Source organism: Nomascus leucogenys, chromosome 1a (assembly GCF_006542625.1).
Source record: "Nomascus leucogenys isolate Asia chromosome 1a, Asia_NLE_v1, whole genome shotgun sequence".
NCBI classification, from domain to species: domain Eukaryota; kingdom Metazoa; phylum Chordata; class Mammalia; order Primates; family Hylobatidae; genus Nomascus; species Nomascus leucogenys.
The window spans coordinates 81,124,477-81,141,278 of record NC_044381.1 but is presented as its reverse complement, the minus strand read 5'-3'; the positions used below and the strand labels follow the sequence as shown (position 1 = coordinate 81,141,278).

The following is a 16,802-nucleotide window of genomic DNA, read 5'->3' as shown; positions in this document are numbered from 1 at the left end:
ATCCAGCCAGGATTTAGCTGGTATATCCCAAACTCCATCCAGAGGCCGAATACCCCCAAATGCCTGGGAATCTAAATGTTGTTCCTCTGATCATCAGGTAACAACTAACCCTGGGACTCATCAGGTGCACTGCTGAGCATGTATTGTTCTGTTCTGTACAGACACTGTAATCTAATTATCACCTGTCCCACGTCAGGAAGTATTTGTCTTTTGCCAACCAGGCAACTGACCTCCACATGTTGGGCCTTGTTAATACTGCTTTTGAAAAATTTAAAATCTCAAGTTAATATCTGGAAATAAGAAAACCTATTCAGAAACCAGACTGCTGGCACACAGAAGCAACCACAACACTGCCTGACATCAACCACCTGAGCGGTTTGCTGCCGTGGCCACCATCTCTGCACTTGCCCAGGTTTTGACCCAGGTGCTCTTAACATTTCTCACAGACATTTCAACAAATAACCTTTCTCCAGGAAAAAGCAGCATGATTTCCTGAATTAAATCCCAGTTATGAGAATCAGAAAAACAAAATTTTTAGGTACAAAAGCGAAGTTTTCCACCTGCATAGGCTCTTTATTGGGAGACTTGAACAAAAGCAAAATGTTTTCTATGAAACCAAACAAAAGAATTATGCCTAAGAGCTGCTTTAAATTAGAAGAGTTCTTTTGCAGTGATTATGGGTAAAAACGCAGAAAACAATCAAGGCAAATAAAGTTTTCCTTTTAACTAGCAATGGATGAGAATATAACATTGATGAACACCGCTCTCCTTCCAAACAAACAAAATCAAGCCAGGTTAGCGTCATTCTATATACCAAGCCTAAGCCTTAACAATGTATGATGAAGGCTTTACATGTCAAATTTATACATATGGAATAATTTACCATTTAGTCCTATCCTCTATGTGCTCAGGAGTCTACAGTTAAATTATAAAAGCCCTAAATCAGCCTAAGTGAACAAAAAAATTCCTATGCCTAATTTAAAAAATACTAAGGAAAACTGAGATGGTTCAAGTATCTGAATTTGTACTGAAATAAACAAATAGTCAAACCTGTGGGCAGCTGTCAGTTGCAAAAAACACCGTACAAATCTTGTACAATTGTACCTTTTCACGTGACTAAATATCCTTATGGCAAAATAATGCATTATTCAAGATCCTGAAGCCCTGATTTAGGGGCAGAGGCATTACAATACACATCTGAGCTCATTGCCTCTTTAAAGCATTTTTGTCACCGGAGGACTTCCATTTTCCACACGGCATAATCACTCCTCTGCCCTGCTTGTCAGAGGCAGACTGCAGACACCACACGCATGCTGACGCTGGGAAAGAACCCATCCCCCGATGGCTGAGCACAAACACTCCGCAGCCACCATCTCATCGGTGATTTCTATTGTAACCAAAGCGACACAGCCAGAGAGCAAGACACAAGGGACAGCAGCTGGCGCCTCGGCCCAATGCAGAGCTGATGACGAAAATGGCACTTACTGTTGATGAGAAAAAATCATTCCTTATGTTTAAGCGAAAGCTCCAAGTTCCCGGCTGCACCTCCACCTCCCAGGGCCGAGGCAGCCCCTCCCCCTGCCCGGCGTGCCCTCTTCACTGGTTCAGCATCTTGCACAGAGGCGGACGCAGCCCTCTCCAAGGCTCCTTGTGAGCATGGCTGGCTGGCTCGCAGGCACAGGGCAATGCCAGCGGGAAGGAAGACACCTTCTCCCCTGCTAACTGCAATTTTTAATCTCAGTTTTCTCCCTTCCAATAAACAAATATCTCCAGCTTTTTCCTCACACACACAGTCTTTGTTCTGACGCTACAGGATTGCAACGCTGGGAGAAGAAAGTCACACTGTTATCTTGGCTATGGGTTATTTATGAAGTGCTATAAACAGAGAGAAGAAACATTTAGATTTGGGGCATGCAAAAGAGGATTTCTGTCCTCCTCAAATTAAATTTCTCTGTTTCAGGTTTAAAAGAAACAGCAAAATCTGAAGCCCCTGAGTCCAATAGGAATGTCTTCCTCTTGTTCTCTTAAAGAAGAAATTTCCCTGTGGGGGTTTTCTGCTCTACCCTTTTGGTCCTGAACATCCTGGTTTAGGAGGGTCAGACAGTTCATTTAGTTTATCTGCTTTGTACAAAAAAATTCTATTTTGCAGTATAAAGGGAATTTATTGCAGAGGAAGAAATTCTGTAATTTTCCTTGCTAGCCCCTCCCAGGGTTTACCATAATGTGTCAGAAAATTCCTCCTTATTCATAGCCTCAGTTTCTCCGGACAATCCTGAGTGGCAGTGCTTGGTTTGTGTCTAGTCTACCTTAGACTCATTCCCAGCCTTATTCTGAGACTCGATATCATTTTTCAGGAGTCCCTAAAGACCAACATTTGTCATTATTATATCCCCACCTTGAAACATAGCAAACACGTGCTACACCAGTGGAATCAGAAGTGCAGATCTGGCAACGGTTCTCCCAAAATGCTGCATCTAACTCATGCCCACGTGGTTGGCTGTTCCTGCAACCTGCTGAACATGAACCTCTGAGGCTCAGTACACTGGACCTGCCTGATGCTGGCCATCAGGCCACTTGCTCATTATCCTAGTGATGGCTACTCTTTTTCCTTTGGGAAGCTCCCCAACCCTCAGGAAGGCATTTCTGCAGGGTCTGGGAACAGCGGCCACCCATTCTAGAGGCAGAAGGATCAGGCTGATGGGAAGGAAAATAGAAGTGAGGAGCCTCACATCTGGCTCTCCCTGTGCTAAAATAATCCCTAAATCTTTCCAGTCCCACTGGATCAGGCAACCTTCTAAGACCAACGCAAGTCAACTTCGTGACTAGTAGCATTGTTTGGTCTTCCAGAAAACCTTGAGAAAATACAGATAAAAGGAGAGCAATGAAAAGCTTTATCAGTTTAAAAAGGCACACGTATTCCTGCCCATTCTGCAAGGCATGGAAAACAATCTTAACACACAATTGCCATGGTCATAACTTCTGAGTTTAATGATAACATTTTAATTGCCACTATTATAAAGTAGGTGAGCTTTTCAGGTTGGTAGGCAAAATTTAGAAGTTATGCTTGATTTAAAAAGTTCCTTCCGGCTGGGCGCGGTGGCTCACGCTTGTAATCCCAGCACTTGGGGAGGCCGAGGCGGGAGGATCACGAGGTCAGGAGATGGAGACCACGGTGAAACCCCGTCTCGACTAAAAAATACAAAAAATTTGCCGGGCGTGGTGGCGGGCGCCTGTAGTCCCAGCTACTGCGAGAGGCTGAGGCAGGAGAATGGCATGAACCCAGGAGGCAGAGCTTGCGGTGAGCCGAGATTGCGCCACTGCACTCCAGCCTGGGCGACAGGGCAAGATTCCGTCTCAAAAAAAAAAAAAAAAAAAAGTTCCTTCTGATGGATCTGATATTTCTGATAGTGAGAGCAATTCAGTGTAAACAGGAAGGAGCTGATCTTCAAGGTCATATGGTACTAGGAAAGTCCCTCCCTGTCAGTGGCTTAATAAGGATGACAGGCCTTGCTAGTGGTGCTACCATCAGAGAGAAATTCAGGAGAGAGAACATAAAATTGATGACATTTGTTCATGACATGTTATAACATGACATCTTCCATAATGAACATTTAGAAAGTACAGATAAGCAAAAAGAAAATTAAAATCATTTTCATTGAAATGATTCCAACCAAGAGAAAAACCAATGTCAACTTTCTGGGAGGGTATGCCTTTCCACTTCACTGTCCAACCTGTATCAGGCACTGAACGCTTTCATCAGATTATTCACACATGCTGCTAGAAAGAGTCTTTAAAAAGAGTTCCTCACCCTGATCTCAAGTCTCTAAAAGAATTCACCAAGATGTGCAACCTGCCGAAGGGACTCACTGAAGACACAGCCCCACCTGTGTCTATAGAGCTCCGGCTCATAGGACAAGCAGGGTTCTCATTAAGGAAATGGGGAGGGAGTTCTGCGAAACAAAAGTAGATGAATTTTTAAGGAGTTCAACTATTGGGTTTTTAAAAATAAGGGGAGGCATAGGTGAGATCAGGTGGCAGGTCAACTCCTTCTCTGGCATCAGTCCCATTGAGGGGATGAGATCCAAGGGCTGTCTTTTCAGAGCTTCGGCCTGTGCTGGCTGTGAAGGTTAACCCTGCATCTTTTTGTCTGTCACCCAACAATTTGTATCCCAACTGTTCTTAGGTAATCCAGATTCCTCCAAAACAGAGGAACACACATATTGGCAGTTCTGAAGGACACCTTCTGTAATTTAGTTGTCTGTCTTGCATTCAGAAGTTTTGCTGAGTCACTTTTCAAAGATGTTATCAAAGGCTGGGTGCAGGTGGCTCATGCCTGTAATTCCAGCACTTTGGGAGGCAGAGGTGGGAGGACAACTTGAGCCCGGGAGCTCAAGACCAGCTTGGGCAATATGGTGAAACCCCATCTCTACAAAAAACAAACAACAAAAACAAAAAACTATCCAGGCATGGTGGTGTGTGCTTGTAGTCCCAGCTACCTGGGAGGTTGAGGTAGGAGAATTGTTTGAGCCTGAAAGGTAGAGGCTGCAGTGAGCTGTGACTGTGCCACTGTATTCCAGCCTGGGCCATACAGCCAGACCTTGTCTCAAAAAAAAAAAAAAAAAAAAAAAAAAGAGGAGGGGGAGGGGCTAACAGACACAGATAAAAAAAAAGTTTAACTCTTCCTTTAATTTGACAAATGAACGTAGTAGCATATAATATTTCTTGTCATCAAATCAACTTGGGTTCTACGTAATTACAATCACCAAACATATATATAGTGCTTTAAATGACCTCTGTTGATGAAATTACCTGCATGTTTCATAAGAGGTAGATGTCACCATTGTAAGAAGCTGCCTAAGGGCCCATGAGGACTTTTAAAAGCTCCCAGAGCAACTCTGAGGGACAGCCAATCACAGGCCTCTTTATACCCACACCAGGGCCCAAGTAATCTTATGTGCACATTCCTGTCCTGGGCAGAATTCCCATTGTCCTTGGCTAAATTATTTACCTTCTCTGAGCTGCAGTTTCCCTCTCCGTAAAATGAAGAATCACACTGACTTTGCAGTGTTGTTTTAAGAATTAAAATGAAATAATCTATGTGAGGAGCCTGACACTTAAAAAATAAGCAATGTTGGTTTCCCCTCCTATCTATCCAACAATGGAGGCTACCACCTGAAATGATCAGAAATCTAATGTGGTTTTTAAGGAAGCCTATCCTAAATCCCATTTTTTCCCCCAGTGAATTAAAACTGATTTATTGAGGCCTTGGACTTCTGAAAACCATTCTAAACCTTGAAGTTAGTTTTGTAGTTAAGATCTTGCAGTAACAAGGCCGGGTACCTATGTAGGATCACCTTTCCAATCTTTTTTTTTTCTTTGAGATGGAGTTCGCTCTGTCACCCAGGCTGGAGAGCAGCGGTGTGATCAAGGCTCATTGCAACCTCCACCTCCCAGGTTCAAGTCATTCTCCTGCCTCAGCCTCCTGAGTAGCTGGGACTACAGGTGCGCACCACCATGCCCAGCTAATTTTTGTATTTTTGGTAGAGACGGGGTTTCACCATGTTCGCCAGGCTGGTCTCAAATTCCTGACTGCAGGTGATCCACTGGCTTTGGCCTCCCAAAGTGCTGGGATTACAGGCGTGAGCCACTATGCCTGGCCGATCTTATTTTTAACAAGAGATGCTGTTCCCTGCTACAGGGCCAAAGCAGAAAACCGTGGGCAGGATGGAAGAGGCTACATGGTGTCCTGGATCCTGTGGGCAAATGAAGCCATCAGGGCATCCTGCAGAGCAGGTTCTTGTCGCCACTGTTCAAATGTAAAGTTTGCAGCCTGTGCTTCCAACCCTTCCCTTCCTTTGTACAAGGCCCAGGGTGAAGTCAGCATCAGGGATCTATGTAAGGCTGATTCTATGTAAGGCTGATTATGACAGGTCCAAGTTTGCTGCCTCAACCCACAGATTTACCTGAACAATAAACTCAGCTAAGAGCTTCTTAGATTCTAGCTGTCTGTCTCAGCCTGGCCCTTGCTTTAAAATAAGAAAAATGATTCCCTCCCAAATTCCTCAGTGCTGAAGGGATTAGCACTCAGCATGTACTGCTCATTTCAGTGTTTCAAATGAGACGGTCTGGGCTGTCAGGGAGGTGACACTGCCTGAGTTGAAATCCTGGTTACATCACATGCTGGCTATGTAACTATGGGTAAGTTGCTTAGCTTCAGCCCTCAGTTTCCTTCTTGGTGTGTAAAATGGGACAATGGTATCTACTTTTCAGAATCACAGTGAAGTTTAAGTGAAATCATACACAAAAGGCATATTGTTAAGAATATAGGCAGCTGACAATATATTTGCTATTATTTCAACTCCTTTTCCCCCAGCTGTTCTTTCCAAAAAGATCAATAAAATTTTACCCACTGTTTTATCTCTTTCCCACCAAAAGGTTGGCTGAAGACAGGCAAAGAGTGAGAGAGGAAAGCAAACAGCCTTTTAAAACTCCAAAGTGATACAAGCAGAGCATGAATGATTAAAAATGGACTATCACTCTAACCTTCAGGAAACATTAGCTAGATCTGGATGCTGTATGATCCATGAATGGGTGTGATGCCATCATACCCTTGACTAGTGCCAAGGGCCCGAAAAGACTTAGGCTATAAAGGCGACCACAAAGACACAATTTATCCCACAGAAATTATCTTACTCTTAACGAATGCAATGAAACATTTATTCATTTCAACAAACATCTGACGTGCTATTCTAAGCTCTGAGAATTAGGTAGTCCCGTGACCTCTCATCACTAGATGTAACTGACAGAATCATCTTCCACTCAATAAACACGCGACTTAAGAGTCTTCTCGGCCGGGCGCGGTGGCTCACGCTTGTAATCCCAGCACTTTGGGAGGCCGAGGCGGGCGGATCACGAGGTCAGGAGATCGAGATCACAGTGAAACCCCGTCTCTACTAAAAAATACAAAAAATTAGCCGGGCGTGGTGGCGGGCGCCTGTAGTCCCAGCTACTCAGAGAGGCTGAGGCAGGAGAATGGCGTGAACCCGGGAGGCGGAGCTTGCAGTGAGCCGAGATTGCGCCACTGCACTCCAGCCTGGGCGACAGAGCAAGACTTTGTCTCAAAAAAATAAAAAGAGTCTTCTCATGGAAAAGTAATGAAAACAACCACTCCATAAATGCTGGCTCATATGTGCTGTGCTGGCCCTATACCAAAGGCATGACACATATCCTCACAGCAGACAGCACCAGCGGCCTCTGATACAAGCCAATTAGTCCCATTTTACAGATTTAGAAACTGAGGCCTAGAAAGGTTAAATCACATACTCAAGTTTCCACAGTGAATAAGTGGGAAAGTCAGGAATGGTTCAAAACTTGTGCTCTTAATCCTTACTTAGGTCTCCACCATGCATTTCTGTAGGTTTGCTTTTTTTCCCCCAATTGGCTGTGGAGAGAAGTTGAATTTGGGCCAGTCTATGTTGCCAGGCAAATCCCCCTAATATTTGTCTTTAGCAAACCCTCCACTGCTAAGGAACCAGGCATGATTCAGATATTTTTTCAGAAGGCCAAGTATTTAGCTGAGATTTAAAGTCTTCTAAGATCTCGCCCCAGCCCATCTTTCTAGCTCATCTCCTATGCTTGGGGCCAATGGGGCTTTTCATCACTTCCTGAACGGCTTCGATGCTGCTCTATTCTGTACCTGTTTGCTCTCAATGTATGTGTTTCTGTCTCTGCCACCAGTAATTGCAATCCCTCATTCAGGACCATCTGGGAACACAGCCCCTCTGTAAGGCTCTTCCTAATCCCAGGAAGATGGGATCTGAGCTCTCAAACCACTTGGTTTTACAGCTGCTCAGATACCTACTCCCATTAACGTAACTGACTCAACTTACTTCCTGCCTGTAATTCTCATAGCATTTAGCCCGGTGCCTCTGTTGATTGACTCAGGTTCACTTGTGGTTTCCAGTAAACAATGAGGTGAAGAAGATGCCAAATTATTAAGAGTATCTTACTTTCATCACCCCTCAATTCTTTTTTCACCTTATAGGTTCTCCTGTATATTCCAAATTCTATGTGTTGTTCAAAACATCTGAGCACACTGCTATGGAAAGGACCCGTGTGGCCAGTGGAAGCACAGCTGCACAAGTGGTCCCAAGGCCAAGTGACTGTTCTCTGTATGCCAGGTGGCCACTGAATAAACATCCACTTGGGGTTTGTCTTTAGCGAGGGAATTTGAAGACATTAAAAAACTTTGGGCATCATCATCATTTTGGGAGGAGAGGTAAAATTATCAGCGCGATTTCTGATAAGATTGCACTGGCCAATATAGCTTTGATTTGTGGTCCTTTGATTTAGGACTTGGCTGTGCCCAAATCCACATCCTAGGACAAGACACCCATGGGAGACCTGGCACTCTGAGCCTACACACTTAAGAGTAGACTCCTGCCCCTGCCTTGAGTGCGGGTAGTGGGGCAGTCATGGACCTCCATGAAACCAGGCCTGTGCCCTCACCTGATCTGCCATACTGAGGCAGGAGCAACAGGCATGGCTGCACTGTGGGGACACACAAATGCTAACACAGAGTTAGAATTTCTAAACAATACCCCCTCCCAAGGATCCCTTTCCAAATAAGTTTCCAGCTGTCATTTAAAACTACTCTAATTCATGTGAAGTTGTAAGCTAAAGAAAAAACATTAAGGTGGGATATACTAGCATATAATTTTTTTATAACATTGAAAGAATTTCCACTCATTTTTATCAAACTTTGCCTTAATCTGTAAACTTATAAAATTGCTGGATCATCTTAGAGGAAGACTGGGCTCAGGTTACTAGATCTGTAAAGTAACTACTGTTCCTGGAGAGTAAGAATCATTTTTAGCCCATTTCTTACCTTGATCCGATGACATCAAAAAGATGCTGCCAACGATCGTTAATTTTGTTGAGCTTGTCATCAATCTCAGCTGCTCTCGATTTGTTGCTGGCCTTGATCAGCTGGTCACCCATTTGCTTTAACTGTAACTTGTTTTCACTAAACAAGTTTATTTCTTCCATGCAGTCCTGGCAAAGGCACCAAAACATAAAGCCTAGATAATTACCCCAAACTCATTTCTTCTCCACCCACAAACATACAGAGAGTTGCCTCTTGAAATAAAAAAAAAAAAAAAATTGGCCAGGCATAGTGGCTCATTCCAATAATCCCAGCAGTTTGGGAGGCCGAGGCAAGAGGATCACTCGACTCCAGGAGTTCAAGACTAGCCTGTGCAACATAGCAACACCCCACTTCTAAAAAAAACTAGCCAGGTATGCTGGCACATTCTGTAGTCCCAGCAGCTACTTGCGTGGCTGAGGTGGGAGGACCCCTTGAGCCCAGAAGGTTGAGGCTGCAGTGAGCTATGATCTCGCCACTGCACTCCAGCACAGTGAGACACTGTCTCAAAACCTCATACCTTCTAATGAAGGTAACTTTTCAGTGAGCAGCTAAAAAGTCAGGCAACGCGCATCAGGCAAATGCAAAATATGTAAGGCAATAATTACTTTTTTGTTTTTAATAGTTACTTAATTCAAAAGCCCTCTGTCTCCCCTCACAGATTTCTTTTAACTTACTTGGGAGCTGAGGACAACTGAACATAACTAATTAGCCTGCTATCGGTTACAGTTTTCCAGAGGGTTGACTGAGTGGTATTTTGGGTGACTGCAGCAAGAATGTTATTACTTTTCCCTGTGGAGATCAGTGACCATTTCAAAATTATGAGCCTCACTGCTGTTGGCCTCTCCCCTTTGGTAAGAGGAGCTTCTTCTTTTTGTTTTTTTTTTTTTGAAATGGAATTTTTGCTCTGTTGCCCAGGCTGGTGTGCAGTGGCACCATCTTGGCTCACTGCAACCTCCATCTCCCAGGTTCAAGCAATCCTCCTGCCTCAGCCTCCCAAGAAGCTGGGATTACAGGTGCCTGCCACCACACCAGGCTAATTTTTGTATTTTTAGTAGAGACTAGGTTTCACCATGTCAGCCAGGCTGGTCTTGAACTCTTGACCTCAGGTGATCCACCCGCCTCGGCCTCCCAAAGTGCTAGGATTACAGGAATGAGCCACAGCGCCAGGCCAAGGGGAGCTTCTTAATAACAACTAGAGAAACTCTAACTCACTTGGGGTATCAGCTGATGTGTAAGGATATGTAAGCCCCTTTCCTGGCCAAACTTCCTAATGGAGAAAAAGCAACTCTCCTCAGTACCATGCCCACTGACAATGGTCTCACACTCTCATCTCCCTGGAACCTTCTCTCTTCCAACTATTCTCTCAAAAGGATCAAAAATAGTGAAGTCCCTTCAAATTTCTAAAATGCTACTGGAAACACCCGTAACATTGCCTGTTTGGGCTTAGGAGTGAGGAGGGCTGACAATTCCATGGTAGTCATAACTACATCCACCTGGGTGTCCTCCCTTACCTTCTGTAACTTTTCAATCATTTCTTCAATACTAATGTCTGCTGTCTGTAGAACTTTGTTTTCCATCTGCACCAGCCAGGCACACAACTCTTTATTTTTTTCATTGAATACAACCCATGTATTGAGTCTGTCTTCAATCTCCTGTTTACGTATAGCCACCTGCAAATGAAAATACATTTGGCAGCTGAGTATAGCCAGGAAGGAAAGCACTCCCTTCTCTCCCTCAAAAAAACTGAGTTTCATTCATTCAAATCAGTAGCTCTCCGCACTCAACCTTGTCTGGTTTCGCCTCTTCTAAACCTAGGGTTTAGCATCAACAGAAGTTCCTTACACCTGTGATAAATGCCATAAAAAATAACAAAATAAATACTGTACCTGAAATGTAGCTGATTGGAAAGATTGTTTTACCCAATACTCGTGTGTTACTATCCGGTTATATTAAAAATTAGAAACAGGAAATGCTAGATGAAGATATAATCCAAATCCTTGCCCTTTTAACAACGAATCAAATCCTTATACCAACATAAGGACAATGTCCTATTTAACTTAGAAACTATTAATCCATATAGAATGTAAATCAAACATTTATAATGCAAATGGACCAGGAAAACTACAGCCGTTTAAACGTCCTTAGTGTTACACTTCAAAACAAAGCAAAACCAAAAACAACGTATATCACTCATTTAGCCCACTTTCCCATTATGCACTGGATTTTGGATGGAAACCATGAAAGTATCACCAACAGCTGGTCTGCAGCAAGCAGGCTGACCCCAAAATACCCAATACCCCATTATGCACAAGTAACCCCTAAACTGACATCAGCTAATGGTCCTCCTCCTTAAAGGTTTAAATTTCACTAAATATAAATCTAAATAATGCAAATCAGCCTAACTAGCTGTACAAAAGTATTCCCAGGTTTTAAGAATCTTCAGAATCTTCGAGTTAAAAGCGGTGGCTAAGAGTTCTTTTGGTAAAGTTTTGACACCCCACTATATGGACCAGGAAACCAAGGTTGAATTCTCTGAGATTTTCCTGCTGTGTATAAAGAAACCTCTGCTCTTTTCGGAGGAGAAAATACTGAATGCTTATATATCTTAGCCAGCCAAACGTGTTAAAAAGGCTTGAAAAACTATCCTAGAAAAACAAGTGTTGTGTTTCCATTCCTCGGGGCATCTGTTTATCTTTTAAAAATCCTGGCATTTTGCACATTGTCATTCTGATTGATTTCATAATAGCAACAATTAGGAACATCTGGGCCCCAGTCTTCCTGTCTACCTTAACTTTCAGAACACTTTCCATATATTCTAAACATTTTCTTTTGTATAAAAATTGAAAAGTTCTAAAAGAACATTTAAAATTAGGGTATTGTGAATATTAAATACTAAAATCAAGGAGAACGAGTCTGAATTTCAACTTTTTAAATACATCTCTTAATTCACAAAAATGAGATTAAGGAATTTATTTTCGTTGGAATTCTATGTTCTTAAAACAAAGATCTTTAAGACTATTTGAACCCCTTAATTCAATCCTGATCCTGTCACAAGCCTATACCGCGTAATACTCTATTAATACAATCCCATTCTTAATAAGTTGAAGTGATCCATTGAGACAACATAGCAGTTGATCATTTCTCTTAGAGGATTTTAGAAACCAGCTACTTGAAATAAACATCAGGTTCTTGCGAATGCAGAGTACTCATATGAAATGCTCCCATGCCTGGTGGGCATGAAGTAAGACTCCTGCTGTTAGGCCCAGAAGAGACTCCCTAGTAAAGGACCTCTTCACTGGGTCCTGCTTCTGATACACTGGTTAGGACTTGCCACCTACACAAGGCAGAGAGCAGTCTACACATCTGATCAGAATTGCAATTTCTGTCTCCACTTAAAGTGACTTTTTAAAAAAGCTCATTAAAAGCGTGCAAAGTTCTAGCATTTAGCGCTGGAGAAACAAAAGGGTCAAATCTGTTAAACCATGTTGCTGCCTTCTAAAGGAGCAGCGGCCGGGCCAGGGGTCCCACTGAAAAGGGCCTCCGGTTCAATGAAATTAAGCTCCTTTCTACTTTGTCTGGCCTTCAGAGACATTTCAATCCACTCCCAAACAGCCTTGCCCTGCAGTGAGCTGACTTACCCTTAAGCAGAGGTCCTCCCATTGTCTGTGCAAATGCTCTATTTGCTCCTTCAAAACCATCACGTCTTCCACGAGAACGTGCCGGGTTAAGTCCGCCTTCATAGTTTGAAGTTCTTTCAAGTTCTGAGTCCAGCTAGCCAAAGACTGTTCTAGTTCCTACATTTAATCACAAGAAGGGGGTAAAAAGCCTTCAACTCAAGCGGCTGTTGTTTCCAAACTTGTAGGCTAATCCTTTGATTAGACTCTGGGGGAGGGGAGGCCAGGAGAGGGGGAGGGACCTTCTGAATGGGAAACAGCCCAAGGCGAGCGCCTGCAGTTGTGGTTGGCCAGTTCTCCACCACCTTCTTCTCAAAGGAAAACTCTTTTCTACCTTTATTTTCATTTCCTCAGGTAGCTCTGATTTTGATAAAATTTATTCTATTTTAAAGTCACATAGGTCTTTATTTAGAGGAAAATGTATTTGGAGTCTAATAATCTTTACACACACACACACACGCACACACACGCACACATACATTTTTTAATCCTGAAACTACATTTCAGATAAAGTGTGATTTTCCATTAAAAAAAATCCTAAGAAATGCATCGCTGCTATTGTGGCAATCACGTAACAGCAACGACTTCTGTTCACAGGGAATTATTTTTGGTTAACTTTTGAAAATAATAAGTAAGTATAACGGAAGAAAAAAATAAACTTTTCTAATAATTGGCAAAGATTAGTTAGCAGATAATTTTCTGGCCATGGAAACATCTATCTTTTAAAATGCAGCATTGGCTGGGCTCAGCGGCTCACGCCTGTAATCTCAGCACTTTGGAAGCCCGAGGTGGATGGATCACCTGAGGTCAGAAGTTCAAGACCAGCCTGGCCAACATGATGAAACCCCGTCTCTACTAAAAATACAAAAATTAGCTGGGTGCGGTGGCACGCGCCTGTAATCCTAGCTATTCGGGAGGCTGAAGCAGGAGAATTGCTTGAACCCAGGAGGCAGAGGTTGCAGTGAGCCGAGATCGCGCCACTGCATTCTAGCCTGGCTGACAGAGTGAGACTCCATCTCGAAAAAAAAAAATAAATAAAAAAAAGAGAAGCATCTGTCAAATTGAAACCTTTTGAAATCTAGGATTTTCTCAAGAGATTTACTTTCACAGCAGGGAAGGTAAAAGGAAACAACCAAAACACTCAAGAGTCCACCAGGTTTTTATTGTGCTTACAATTCTTCATGACTTGGCACATTTTAAGGGTCTTCAGTCCTATCTGTCAACTGAAATCTGAAGTAAGATACTATGACTTTTTAATTTTTATTATTTTTTTAAGAGACAGGGTCTCACCCTGTTGCCCAGGCTAGAGTACAGTGGCACGATCATGGCTTACTGCAGCCTCGACTGACCTCTTGGGCTCAAATGATCTTCATGCTTCAGCCTCCAGAGTAGCTGAGACTACAGACACGCACCACCACACCTGGCTAATTTTTACATTTTTTTTGTAGAGATGGAGGTCTCACCATTTTGTCCAGGCTGGTCTCAAACTCCCCAGCTCAAGTGATCCTCTTGCCTCAGCCCCCTGAAGTGCGGGGATGACAAGGGCGAGCCACCATGCCCTGCTGATACTATGCCTAAAATCAGGGATAAGTTTGAAGGGCCCTAACGATATGTTAATTCTGATTGATTTTCAGAGTTCTAAAAGCTACACTGGCATGATTTCATAACTTACCAACAAGAATTTATGTTTAATAAAATGGCCCAGAGAATTCTTTTTAAAGGTTGCATGAAGATTGAGGAATTAACACCTTTCTCAGAAGATAAATCATTAGATATTTAACATTTTTATTACCTACTTTTGGTCTCACAATTGGTTCCAGTAAAGTAGATGACAGCAGATTCCACAGTGGAACACTTTGGAAAGCTACATAACATAAAGGGGGCCACCTGCCAGCCGAGGTGTACCACTTACTGACTTGAAATTGGAGATCTGGAAACCGCTGAGCTTCAGACAGTTTCCCAGTCAGGTGGCAGGAAGCTCAGCCTGTCCAGGGCCCTGCTCAGAGGTGCTGGCTCGGCCGCCAAGTTATGCCCAGCCAGGTTTTAATCAGTTTGGTTTGAATACTTATAATATTGACAATCGGAAAGTGTACAGTCACTGGATAAAGTTGAGACTCCTGTTTTACTCTCATTGCCCTGCCCTTTTCCCCTCTAACACTCACCATGTTCGTACACACACACACACACACACCTATGCATAGTGTGGCTATCTGGTGAACAGGTCTCTGTGGCAGACTGGACCGTTAGCTCCACACATGGCAGGGACCATGACAACACTGCTCACTGATTCAGTGCCCAGAACCTGCCATGCTGCTGCTGCACAGCAAGTTTTCAGATACCAGAATGTATGGCTGAAAGGAAAGCAATTTGGCAGTATGTCTTGAGAGCTTTAAAATGTTCATAAAGACTAAATGAAAAAAGCAGGGAGTCAAACAATACATAGAATGAGGTCTCTTGTGGAAGTTTACTATAGCTGACAATCAGTTTGTATAAAAATGTCAACAATCATGCCTGTCTTTAAATTAAATTGCCCCAGACTTGCAACCAAACTGTCAAAGAGAAATCAGATAAGTTTCCACCATCTTCATTCAACCAGATAAATTATCTATACCACAAGAATACCTGAAAATTTCCAATTTTTTATGTAACATGGGATGTAAAATTTCAAGTTGTTTGGCTGCAAAAAGCGGTGTGTTGCACAGGATTTGACTGGACTCTGCAGTATCAGGACAGCATTTAAGCCTTGCCTGTGGACTCAATTACCAGTGGAACTGTCAAGTCCCATTTCTCTGTACTACCATTTGGGTAAAGGAGGACCAAAAAAGAATGGGCATATAAATAAATTTTGGCCTGCATATGCATACTCTATCTTTGGAAGAATATACAACAAACTTGTAACATTGCTTGCTTCTGTGGAGAGGAACTGATAAGAGAAAAAATTATCACATATACCTTTTGCACCTTCTGAATTTTGAGCCATGTGACTATATTACTTATACAAAAATTATTTAAAAACCAAATTATTCCAAGGACTCAATCTTTGGACAAGTGTTATGAAACACAGATGTCCATTGTAGCAATTTTCATAATAGTGAAGTTAGAATATATATAAAACATATATGTAAGGAAATTATTCCATTCCTCAACTTGGCTGTAGTGGGAATATAATTTTTCTTTTTTATCTTTTATCTTTTTCTTTTTGCAGCTGTGCTTAGAAGGGAGTATAATTTTATGAGGAGGAAAGTCAAGCTCAAATTGGTCAAGTGGCTAGGGTATTTCCCCCAGGTGAATCAGGGATGAAACACACTGACCTGGACAAGCTTTGGGTTACTTGGGATCTTTTCAGAATATGGTCACGAGTTGAATGAACTCAATGCTTTTTGCCTTTCCCTGATTCTTTCCACTGATAAATAGGATGCTGAGACTGTGAAAGCTGAAAAGATCCCACTGGAAACTGAGAAGTGTGATACTTGAGAAAAATTATGGTTGCTTATTACATTTCATGTTCTGCACAGGTTTCTAGACCTTATGGAAGGAAACTGTGTTTCAGCTGAGAGCATGACTCCAAATTATTTCCGTTGTTACCAAAGTTGCTCTAAACCTAATGAGGTAGGGATGATAAAAACTTTGAAAATTAGGCATAGAAATCTTGTTAACCTAATAAAGCCACTGACTGACACGTCACCAGCAAATATCACATTTAACAGTGAAATGTTAGAATCATTTTCTTCTAAAATCAAGAATGGAAGACTCAGCTATTAATACTTCTGCTTAACAATGTTCTGAAGGTATTGACCCGTGAAGGAAAAATAGGGAAAAAAAAAAAGTATATTAAAAAGAAGAAACAAACAAAAATAACCTTGTCATTATTGACAGATGATGATGGTCTCATAGACACCCAAAAAAATACATAAACGAATTATTGGAATTAACATAAGAGTTTAACAAGATGGTTAAACATAAATATGCAAAGACCAATTGCATTTCTAGGCATCAGCAATAATCTGTTAGGAAATATAATTAGAAAAAGGCAGTATTTTCAATAGCTTCAAAAATAATTGCACCAAGAAATAAATCTAACAAAAGATATATCTTTTGTGATTAAGAAAATTATAACAAGAATAAGCCGGGTGTGGTGGCTCAGGCCTGTAATCCCAGCACTTTGGGAGGCCGAATCAGGTGGATCACCTGAGGTTGGGAGT

At 42.3% G+C, this 16,802-nt stretch overlaps 1 protein-coding gene across 3 annotated transcripts in view; it reads right to left on the bottom strand.

Annotated features, from left to right (window-relative positions):
• SYNE2 (spectrin repeat containing nuclear envelope protein 2) overlaps positions 1-16,802 on the bottom strand; it is a 376,334-nt gene that overhangs the window by 28,366 nt on the left and 331,166 nt on the right. For 2 of the 3 annotated variants that reach the window (XM_030811980.1, XM_030811985.1), the window contains exons 97-99: positions 12,565-12,720; positions 10,438-10,596; positions 8,888-9,054 (exon numbers count right to left, since the gene is read on the bottom strand). In XM_030811980.1, the coding sequence (XP_030667840.1) occupies positions 8,888-9,054; positions 10,438-10,596; positions 12,565-12,720 (482 nt within the window). Of the gene's footprint in view, positions 1-1,485; positions 1,704-8,887; positions 9,055-10,437; positions 10,597-12,564; positions 12,721-16,802 lie in introns of those variants that run through there. The other variant, XM_030811993.1, reaches the window with a different exon arrangement.